Below are 12,339 nucleotides of genomic sequence, written 5' to 3'. Positions count from 1 at the left end.
TATCACAGACTAGGTAATTTATAAGTAATAGAAATTTATTTCTCATGATTTTGGAGGCTGGGAAGTCCAAGATCAAGGTGATAATAGGTTTGGTTGTCTGGTGAAGGCTGCTCTCTGCTTCTAAGGCAGCACCTTGTTGCTGCGTCTTCCGGAGGGGAGGAATGGAAGGGAAAAACGCTGTGCTCTCACATTGAAGAATAGACGGGAGGAGGCGAACCCACTCCCTTAAGTTATTTTATAAAGGCCCTAATCCCATCTATGAGTGCCCCCCCATCACTTAATCACCTCTTAAAAGCCCCACCTCATTGCTGTATTGGTGATTAGGTTTCAACATATAAATTTTGGGGGACACATCCAGATCATAGCAGTCAGCAGCTGCTGTGGTGCATGGATTTTTCTATTTTAAGGCTGCCAGAGTGTGAGGTAAGGGATATAGGGGGATAGGGGGATTGTTGGTGACAGCACAGTTCATCCTTTGCTAGAGAATACTCAAAATAATAGTGCCATGCAAGAACACAGATAGGAAGACCCTATATTACTCTGGTTTTCATTCACTTTAAGAAGTTCACTTTTTTAAACTCTGGGAAATGTTTGGTAGGAAAATGTTTGCCTATATTTCATATGAATTTAGTGGGCCAGTTGCTTGTTAGACACTGGAGTCAGTTTGTAGATTGCTTTTGGCACAGCCTTGGACTTGGGCACATCAACCTGCTATGAGTTGTTTCCATAAGGATATTAGATCTATAGCTAGATCAATGGTGAATGGGCAAAAGGCAAACCACAAAACAAGCCTGAAAGAAAGTACTAAAGTACGGGTCCAGAAAGAGCTCTTCTCAATCAAAATAGGAAACTGGGAAAACAAAACAATATATAACAACATGAGATTTGAGAAAACTTACCAAATAGAAAAGGTCAAGGAACAGCATCTTAAAAATCCAGAGGAAACATGATCCTAAAAATGATTTTCTACAGGAACCCAAAGGAAATTCTGGAAAATGATTTGGTATAAAGAAGCCATTACCCCTATGAAATAGGGACAAAATACTTTAAGAGAATAAATGGAGATAGAAAAACACCAGGATGAGACGAATACGAATAATTACAAGAAAATGGTCAATGCAATAGGAGATAAAGTGTAAATATAAAAATGAAGCTGTACAAGAAATTATGGATTGATATTTTATTCATACTTTTAATTATTTATTCAAAATTGAATGCCTTTTAAGTGCCAGTCACCTTTTTAGGGGCTGGGAACACAACAATGCATGCGATAAACTAGAAACATGTTCTCATGGAGCTTGCATCCTAATGAGAGAAGACAGACAACAAACAAACTACATAATATCCAATGGAGATATGTACTATGCAAAAAATTAAAAGAGGATTATGTCTTAGGCAAGACTTTTCCTTTAAGTTGAGTAATAGAAAAGACTTTTCTAAGTAAATGACATTAAGAATTATATTTGAATTATAAGAAAGACCCATACATTTCCTAATTGCTGGTGTCCCTTGGTGTTTTTGTGCTAGGTTCTTTTGTACTTTCATTCTACAGGCATTTCTTAGATTATCTCCTTTTATGCTAGGGCTTTGATTATGATCTCTCTGCTATTGATTCTGAAATCCATTATCTCTAGCCTAGCTGTTTGTCTTGAGCCTACATCCAGCTATGCCAGCTCCCAAACACTTGGCACTTGTAAGTTGACAATTAAATGTATCCAATTCAAAAGTCATCATCATCAATCTTCTCAAAGATAGTCAACTCTCATTATTCATGGTATTAAAAGTTCTATAAAGTCACAGCAAACACTGAATTAGTGATTACTGAACCATTGCTCCTAGGGGAAATTCAAGGTTAGTTCCTGTGAGCTTCTGGTCACATTTTCGTCAACCAATCAGTGCATAACTTTGATTTATGAGTGTTTCTGTTTAAATATACTTCATTTAATATATATTATTGATTCATTAATGTTGAGTTCACACTATACTCATGCCTGAAAGAAGCTTATCTAATATATGTGTTTTCTCTGTCAGGCACATCACAGGCTTGTTGAGTATAGGAACACTAGATAGCACTTCAGTACTGTGATTGGAGGCCATTTATTTTAAGCAGCAAAAACACCAACAAAAAGCACAAAAATGCAAAAAACGTGGCACTGAATAGACTGTGAAAATGATACTTGTTTACAGTATGGAAACTAACAAAAGGCAGAGAATTGCCTTATTTAACCTTAGCTGGGAATATGTGCATTGGGCAACTCAAATCTTTTGCTATGCACATGTCTGTGGATGACCATGAGAGAACTTTGAGTATTGATCTTAGGGTTATAAATAAAGTTTAGCATGTAGGCAAATTTGTAAATAAGAGTCTGTGAATAATGAAGATTGACTGTGTATTCATTCTACATATGTTTTCTCTCTCATTAAATGACACCGCTGTCAAACTAGTTATCCAGGTTAGAAACCTTGTATCAGTGTTTTTTTCTTCCTATTTTTTTATCATCCATATCTAATTTATTACCAGCTTGCACCTCCTAAATATATCTCAGATTCTGACTGATCTTTTTGAATAGAAGTTTTTCTTTCTTTCTTTTACTCTGTACAATACAACTTCCAAAATGTCTAAAACTCTTATGGTCATTAGAGTCTAAATATCTTAACATAATTTATGAAACACTCCAGCCTCACCTCTTAGCAGCCCTAGTCTTATACCTGAAGTTTTGGCTATGGACAACTTCTTTCAAATTCTTGGGATATGTGATGCCTTTTTAAAATTTGAATGTCTTTGTTTCTACTAGGAACATTTTTTCACTTTTTCTTTACCTGGCTTACTCCTCTCATTCTTCAATTGGGAGTGTACATGTCATTTTTTTCTGAGAAGCTTTCTCTGACACTTCCCCCACCCACTACACACATGCTCAAACACACATATCACTCCTAACCATAGGATTCTGTATTTCATTTGAATATAATTGCTTGTTTAATTGCCAGTATTCCACCCTTGGCTATAAATTCAGTGAAGACAGGGTCCATTCTCAGTGCCAGTCACATGATAAGCACTTAGTGTATATTAAGTGACTTGTTTTTCTATGAGATTGTGTGCATTAATTATCATAAAACTTTTGGAGCGTAGTAATACTAATGACATAAAGTAGGAAAAAACCTTTTCACTTCCCTGCTTATTGTTTTATATCTATTTGCTTATGTTGCTATATGCTCGTTTTATATCTAATAGCTTTTTTTTAATGTTAGTGATTGAAAGAGCTTGAAGTGAAACTTCTGTAGTTCATCTAGTGGCCTATTTGTGAATAGACAGGTACTTCACCAATTACTCAATTGGATTGGTCAAACATCTACTTCTCAAATTCCGCCTTTAAGCATTGAGTTGACAAAATTGGCAGAGGGAATAGAAGAACCAAAGGTGAATTTATTTAATAGGCGCTAAGGAAAATTCAACTTGTTTTTGTAAATGGAAAGCCAGACCTATTAGATAAATTCATCTTTTCTTTTGTTTTGATTCCACTGAAGGAATATTTGAAAGGCAAAACTGTATCCAGTTTAGAATTAAGTAGAGGTTCATGATTTGATTTTTATATAGAATGTCATCTTATATATTTTCTATCATTTACAACAAAAAATTAAATTAGTGTGTCATGGTCTAATTAGAGAGAAGGCTTTCCCTAAATTCTCAAGTAAGTGTTTCTTGGCTCCAAAGCACTTTGAATATGTAATGTCACACTAGAATAATAAGGGTCCTTTAGGGCTGCTAACCTTAAAACGAAAAGCCCTTCAGTGTGTACAGAATGCAGTTAACATTTAATAATACCACTGTGCTCTGAAATGCTGACAAGTTGGGAATAACTTTAACAAACTAGCAGTTTCCACTTCTTATTTCTTAAATGGAATCATTTGCTTCCTCATTAACTTATGAACTATTAAAGCCTTGAAATAGCTGTCCTAATGTTTGATTTCATTTTATAGGCAGAAAAATTCAGGTGTGTACAGTCATAATCACTTTAGAATTTTAAAACCTTTGTTTTCAAGCTACACTGGGGTTTAACAAACCATGACCCATGGGCCAAATCTAGCCTGCTGCCTGTTTTTGTATGGCCTATGAACTAAAAATTTTTAAAAACAAAAGAAGTAGAATATTTCATGACAGGTGAGAATTATATGAAATTCTGATTTCAGTTTCCACAAATAAGATTTTACAGGAACATAGTCACACTCATTAATTTATGTCTTGTCTATGAATGCTTTTGCACGACCACAACAGAATTGAATAGTTGCCCACCAAGCCTAATATATTTATTATTCTGCCCTTTACAGAAAATGTTTGCTAACTCCTGAGCTATACTACTGTGTTTAGATGATTTAGTACTTTAAGTCAACTTGCCCACTTTAGGGTCAGTTTAGGAATCTAACAAAGAATTTATGGTGAATAACGTTGTTCAAATTTTCTGGATGGCAAAGGAAACTGAACTAGGTATTGCTTGAAGTTCATAGTTTTTCAGATGGCTGGGGCTTTCACTTTAATCATTGATTTTATCTTATTTATTTTTTTATTTGTTTATTTATTTGTTTTTAGCTTAAAACAACAGAAATTTACTATCTCTCACAGTTCTGGAGGCCAGAAGTCGAGAATCAAGGTGCTGACAGGGCCCTGCTCTCTCTTCTAGCTTCTGGTGGTTTCTCCATAATCCTTGGTTTGTAGCTGTATAATTTGAATCTCTGTCTCCTTTGTGTGTGGCTGTCTTCCTTCTGCATGTCTGTTTCTTCACCTGGTATTCTATATGTGTGTGTGTGTCTATTTTTTTCTTTGTTGTTCTTTTTGTTTTTAGAGATAGGGTTTTGCTCTATTGCCCAGGCTGGAGTGCAGTGGCCTGATCATAGCTCAGTGCAACCTCAAACTCCTGGCTCAAGCAATTTTCCCACCTCAGCCTTTTGAGTAGCTGGGACTATAGGCACATGCCACCACACCTGGCTAATTTTTAAATTTTTTTTATTTGTAGAGATAGGATCTTGCTATGTTGCCCAGGCTGGTCTCAAATTCCTGGGCTCAAGCAATCCTCCTGCCTCAGCCACCAAAAGTGCTGGGATTACAGGCATGAGCCACTGTGCCCAGCCTCTTATTTATTTTTTAAATAAGCACTTGCGTAAGTGCTTATTTATTTATCAGATTCTGTTCTAAGAGCTTTATAACTCTTCTAAATCCTTATTACAGCCATATGAGATTGGCATTTCTACAAATGAGAAAACCACAGCACACCTATTAGTGAAAGTTAAGTAGTTAAACAGTAGAACTTAAATTAGTGGAAGGGAATTTATATAGTTATTTATAGCAGTTAGTACATCTAGTAAGGGGCAGAGTCATGATTTGAATGTAATCATCTGGTTCTAAAATCAGTGCTTTTTTACTACTGTGTTGTGTTGTCTTTTCCTTTCTACTCTTGGTTATTTAGAAAATGCCTTGGATTAAGAGTAGAATTTAGTAATAGAAGGGGCATGATATTTTAAAAATTTTGAGCTTATATTAGTTTCCTAGAGCTGCTATAGCATAGCACTACAAACCGGGTAGTTTAAAACTAATATGTATCCGATCCCGGTTTGGGAGACTAGAATTCCAAAATCAAGGCATCAGAAGGGCCATACTCCCTCTGAGACTTTGGGTAGAATCCTTTCTTGTGTCTTTATAGCTGCTGCTGGTGACCAGCAATTCTTGATGTTCCTTGTCTTCCAGCTGCATCACTCCAATCTCTGCCCCTGTTGTCACATGGTATTCTCCCTGTGTGTCTCTATCTCTGTGTCTTTTCTCTTTGCCTTTAAGGACACCAATCATATTGTATTAAGGACCCACCCTACGCAAGTATGACTACATCTGAATTTAACCAATTACATCTACAATGACCCTCTTTCCAAATAAGTTCATACTCTGATGTTCTGGGAAGAACATGAATTTTAGGAGGACACTATTCAACCCAGTACAGAGCTTATGAGCCAGATCTTATTCTCTAGAACACTTCTCCTTTTGAGCTCAGGAACCCTAAATGAAAAGTGGAAACTGTGCACCAAGAATTTCCAGGGCTTTGTTTCTTCTTTTTTGGGTTTAATCCTATGTTAGATTATAAAGACTCATTTACTTTTCACAGTTCCTGCCTTTTTCATGCTTCCCATTGGTCCTTTGCTTATGATTCATTTGAAGGCTGGTTTTTTTTTTTTTTTCCTGGACATTTTTCTTCTGGAGTGTTCTGTGAGTTCATTAAGGAACATTTCCTCACAAGTCCAGACCTGGGACCTTCCATTGTCCTTTGAAATGCAAAAGTTATTGGTCTAATTTTGTCAACCCATTTCCTTTTGTTTATTTTCCAGGGTGCCCGGGAAACATTTGAGAATTACTACCGAAAACAGAGGCGAAAACAGGCTCGTTTGGTACTCCAGCCTCCATCAAACATGGTAGGACTACCACCTTACCTTCACTTTTCTCACATTTTCACATTCCTTCTTTGGTATCTTTTGATTAGAGAGAAAAAGAGAGAGAGAGAGGCAGAGAGAGAGAGAGAGAGAGAGAGAGAGAAAGAGTGTGTGTGTGTTTACTGTCATTCTGAGACCACTTTTGGTGGATGTGATTTGCAGTAAGAAAACATCTATGGATTGCTATGTGTTGTTCTAAGTACTAGATATGTATTATATCATTTCATCTTCATTGTAATCCTATTAGGTAGGTACTATTCTATTTACGTTATAGTCTAGGCAGCAGTTCCCAACCTTTTTGGCACCGGGGACCAGTTTCCATGGAAGACAATTTTTGCATGGACTGGAGCAGTAGGGTGTGGGGGGTGATGGGTTTGGAATGATTCAGGTGCATTACATTTATTATACAGTCAAACCTCTCTGCTAATGGTAATCTGTATTTGTAGCTGCTCCCCAGCTCTAGCATTACCACCTCAGCTCCACCTCAGATCATCAGGCATTAGATTCTCATAAGGAATGTGCAACCTAGATCGCTCACATGCACGATTGACAGTAGGGTTCCTGCTCCTATCAGAATCTAATGCTCCCACTGATCTAATAGGAGGCAGAGCTTATGTGGCCATGTGAGCAGCGGGGAGCGGCTGTAAGTACAGATGAAGCTTTGCTCGCTTGCCCACTGCTCACCTCCTGCTGTATGGCCTGGTTCCTAACAGGCCATGGACAGGTATCCACGGACAGGTACTGGTGCATGGTCCGGTGGCTGGGGACCGCAGGTCTAGGGAACAGAATCTAAGGGATTAAGTAAAACTGATTTTAACTTTATCTTAATGTAACAAAACAGAAACAATAACTTTTTCTTCTTTGCTTTGTTGTAGCATGAAACTTTAGATGGCTACAGGAAGTATTTTAATCAAATTGTAGGGTAGGTATATATATTTATTTAAATGTGTACACTTTCAATACATAGAATTATGAGACTTGAAAAAATAAATCAGGTTTTTCTTGGGAAATTCTTTTTGTTTTCTTTTTCTAAATCCTTAAGATAGGATTTAATTTTGATTTTCTATTGATTTAAAAGAAACATCCTATTTGTTTTAACATTATATTAGTGGAGGGTACTTTTTGTGAATAAAGGGAGAAAAACATTGAGTCGTAATCTTATTATACATGATGTTTTGTTTCTCTGTTCTTGGTAAGATGGAATGAAATAATCAACGAAAGTTGGCAATTTTTTTTTAAAAGGGCCAGCTAGTAAAGTATTTTAGGCTTAGCAGGCCATACGGTCTCTGTCACAACTATTTACCTCTGTTATTGTTGTGTGAAAGCAGCTAGAGACAATACGTAAATAAGTGAGCATGGCTGTGTTCCAGTAAAACAGTCTTAATAATAACAGGCAGTGGGCCAGATTTAACCCATGAGCTAGAGTTTGCCCCCCTCATCTAGAGTGTACATAGTGCTATGGAATTGCAGTTCCCAAATAAACACCCCAAATACAGGCAGCTTGTTCTAATTGCAAAACAATGACTTTTGCTGTTAAAAGAAAAGGAAATAAATTAGATTCTTCCATCAAGTTTTTCTTGTTTGTTTCCTGATTTAGATTGTTTCAATGTAATTAATAGTTGGGATTAAAATCTATCATAAAAATTCCCTAATAAAATATTGTTTTCATTAATATGAACATTTAAGTAAGATAGCTGACTGTACATTTTAAATGCATAGTAATAAAAAGCCACAACAAGAATGTTCAAAAATATGTTTGCTTTTATTTTTTTTTAAAACCTTTATAAGATAACTTTCAACATTTTGATAAGAGTCCACATAAGGGGAATTAGTTTGATATTTTGTGGGTTGGGTTCTTATAAATATATCTGTATTTCAGCACTCATTGTATCCTTCAAATCCATTAGTTTTTTGAAAATTTGTTGCCTGGTGTTTTTTAATATGGTGAGATTAGCATCTATTATCTTTATACATTTTCCCCCTTTTAGCTGGATAACATGGTTACCATTTAATAGAAATTTAACTCCAATCTCTGTAAAAGTGGTTAAGGAGATATCATGATCATGGATATAATTCTTAGTCCAAGAAGTCTGATTTCATTTATGATACTAAACAGCTTTCTCAAAAGAAAAAAATGACTATTAACTTTGAATTTGATGGCAGCTCTTAATGTTTGTCAAACCCTGGAGATAGTAATCAAACTGTAATTTCTGACAGCTGTGCTTTCTTTTTTCCTCAATCTTAGCTTTTTTGTGGTTGAAGATCATATTTTACATACAACCCAGGGCTTAGTAAATAGAGCCTACATTGATGAACTATGGGAAATGGCACTTTCAAAAACCATCGCAGCACTCCGTACCCACTCGGTATGTAAAAAGCTCAAGAGAAGTTATTCCTTAGAGCTGATTATCTGTACACTATTCAGTGTTTTACTTTATTATAAAATGTCTTTATTATAATTTAGAAATTTTGATGATTAATAACAAATTTTAGCCATAATCCCTGGCATGGTTATTCTTAGCTTTCTTATATGTAAATTTAAAGTTCCCTTTTTCAGTATATAAATACAGAATATACAATATATAATATGTATTTCAAATAGGAACATGCTATGTTTTTCATTTAATGTCTAATGAATTTGTTTTAATTTTAATATACGTAATATTCTATTGTAGGAATGTGCCATTGTTTTTTAACTGATCTACTTGATATTTAGGAATTTTAAAAAAGGTTTTTCGTTTTGTTTTTCTAGCTATTAAAAACATTGCAGTGAATATTTTTATACATATATCTTTGCACAATTAATTATACTCAGGACAAATTCTTAGAAATGAAATTAGTGAGTTAATGTATCTACATTTCTTAGGCTCTAGATATTGCTAATTTGTTCTACAACATAGTGAATGATTTAGAACTCTGAGTAACATCTATTAGAATGCCCATTTCCCTATTTGCCTTTACTCCACAGAAGGTTATATTTAAAAACAGAAAATCATTCCTAATCTGTCAGAAATTATCTTATTTTAATATGCTCTTTTTTCATTAATACTAATAATGAAAATCTTTTCACATTTTGAGTATTTGTTTATCTTTGAATTTCCTGTTCATTTACATTGCCTTTATTTTATATTTTAATAGGTTTTTATATTTTATTGCCTATTAATAAAACATGGATGTCAGCCTTTAACCTGAATGTTAACTTCTAGTCTGATATATATGTTGTAAATCTTTTTCCTTAGTTTTATGTCTCTTACCTTTGCTTTTCTTTTCTGCAGCTTTGTAAAAGTTTTAAAATGTTTGTATAGTTAATTTTATTGATCTTTTACTTTATGATTTATGTCTTCTGTATTCCAAAGGATATGTAATTATCTGTATTTGATTTTAGTATTTCTATGTCCCTTTTTTTACATATAAATCACAACCATAAAAAATTTATTTTAACTTAAGGTATGAGATTGGACTCTATCTTTAATTATTTTGAAGTGGCTTATCATGTCCAGTAACACTATTGTAATAATCTGTTGTCTTAGTCAATTTGGGCTGCTATAACAAGATATCATAGACTGGGTGCCTTAAACAACACAAATTTATTTTCTCACTAGAGAAAATAGAGACTAGCAGTCAGGTATTAGGGTGCCAACATGGTTGGTTTCTGGTGAGGGCTCTCTTCCTGACTTACAGAAGCCTGCCTTCTCACTGTGTCCTTACTTGGTCTTTCCTCTGTGTGCACCTAAAGGGTACAAGGTTTCTTTTTGAAGTGAAGAACGTTTTCTAAGATAGACTATGATAATGGTTGCACATACATGTGAATATACAAAAAACTAAAAACTATTGAATTATATACTTTAAATGGATGAATTGTATGGTATGAAAATTATATCTCAACAGAGTTATTAAAAAACAACTCAGCATTACACACAGATTTACTCACTGAACCATTTTATCCACGAAAAGAGAGTGGGTTGATACCACAGATGCTAATTGTATTTCATGACACTATTTATTGTGTTAGTATTACCCAGCAAGAAAAACAAAGTAAGAATAACCCAAACATCAAAACAAATCTCAAAAGCAAACACTATATCTGAATGGTTATGTTGTTTATCAGAAATATTTTTCTAGCTTTGTATGTAGCTATTTAAAATTACTCTTTACTTTTTCTCATTAAATTATTAGTATAAATTGAAACATTTTGAAGGATATATTTCATGCATCAATATGTGCAATATTCTCAATGCTGATTTCAAGACAAGATAAAGATCTTACGTAATCCAACCTACTTAGAAATCAAGTTTGGCAATATGTTAAAAGGTTAATATACCTAGTAAAAAGGAGAGTTCATTTCAGAAATAGTTCAATATTAAAAGATCTCCTAATATGATTGTTAATGACATGATCAACAAATTATACGATTCTACTGAAAGTATTTTTTTATGATTCATATTATGGAGCAATATAATCCTATGCAACCAATAAAACTTATGTTTTATATATGTTAAATATTGAAAATTTTTCTTAGTATGTAATAGGTAGACAATAGGTGTGTGCTGATAGTGGTTTTATACCCACACACACACATGCATTCACACCCACACTTATAACTTTTTTTTAATCAAAAGGATGTACTTAACATATGTATCTTCCAGATTGCCTAACTATATTCTCATTGAAATAAAATGGCGGGGGATAAAATTATTACAGTTAATAGATGAGTTTAGCAAGTTTGCTGGTTACAAATTTATTATATGAAATTAATTGTGTTTTTATAAACTGAGGATAAAATTTGAAAAATTAAAAATTTTTAAAGGTAAAGTTTATATAGTAGCATAAACAAAAGGTAGTTAGAAATATATCTAACAAAAGGTATTAAAGACCTCTGTGGAGAAAATTCTAAAATGTTATTGAGAGACTAAAATGAATTAAAGAAGACCTAATGAAAATCAAGAGATATACAATGTTCATTGATTAGAAGAGATATTGTAAAGACATGTTTTCTCAAAATTGATCTATAGATTTAATTTAGTGTCAATCAAAATTTCAATAGTTCTATTATTGAGAGGATAGGTACCTTCTGACCTAATTACAACATTTTTAAGCCAGTACAAAAGCCAAGAGCAAGTAAGAGACTCAAGACTGAGAACAAGGTATTTGGGTTTCCTCCGCTAGATATCAAGACAATTTAAATCATATTAATTTAAGACAATCTGATATTGTCATTGGATAGATAATGGGCCTCCAAACAGTCTCATACATATATGGATTCTTGATATATTGAGATATGTATATATGAATGAGGTGGCATGGAAGGTCAGTGAGTAGATGACAGACTTTTCAGTGAATAGTAGTGGGACAATTGGCTATCACGATGCAGGAAAATATACATCAAAAATTGAGTTTCAGTTGTATAAATATGAAAATGTGAAAGCCAAAACCATAAATAATACAAAAGAATATTTTAATGATTTAGTATATGAAAAGAGTTCTTAACTAAGGTACAAAAAGCACTATCCATAAAGGAAAAGATTCCTACTTTAAACATTAAACTACATTAAAACCATAAGAATAAACTTTACAAAAGTTAGTGGAAAAATAAGCCACATAGTGAAAAATGATGTTTGTAAGGTATAACCAGCCAACAACTGATAGAAATTACATGAAGAATTTCTACAAATCATTACAATAAAGACACACCCCCCAAATGTGTTAAAACCCATAGAATATATAACACAAAAAGTAAACCCTAATGTGAACTATGGACTCAAGTTTGTAATAATAGGTTGATATTGGCTAAAGACTTAAAAAAGTACTTCACAGAAGGAATCAACCTGTCTGAGAAAACATGTGAAAGGTTTTTAGCCTTATTATAATATC

At 33.8% G+C, this 12,339-nt stretch overlaps 1 protein-coding gene across 1 annotated transcript in view; it reads left to right on the top strand.

Moving 5' to 3' along the window:
- Nucleotides 1–12,339, top strand: part of EXOC6B (exocyst complex component 6B) — a 544,417-nt gene that overhangs the window by 286,288 nt on the left and 245,790 nt on the right. The window contains exons 9-11 of the mRNA XM_045549850.1: nucleotides 6,367–6,450; nucleotides 7,344–7,390; nucleotides 8,714–8,834. Coding sequence (XP_045405806.1) covers nucleotides 6,367–6,450; nucleotides 7,344–7,390; nucleotides 8,714–8,834 — 252 coding nt within the window. The remainder of the gene's footprint in view (nucleotides 1–6,366; nucleotides 6,451–7,343; nucleotides 7,391–8,713; nucleotides 8,835–12,339) is intronic.

Source organism: Lemur catta, chromosome 4 (assembly GCF_020740605.2).
Source record: "Lemur catta isolate mLemCat1 chromosome 4, mLemCat1.pri, whole genome shotgun sequence".
Lineage (NCBI taxonomy): Eukaryota > Metazoa > Chordata > Mammalia > Primates > Lemuridae > Lemur > Lemur catta.
Note: the sequence above shows the minus strand (reverse complement) of the source record. Positions and strands in the feature narration are given on the sequence as shown.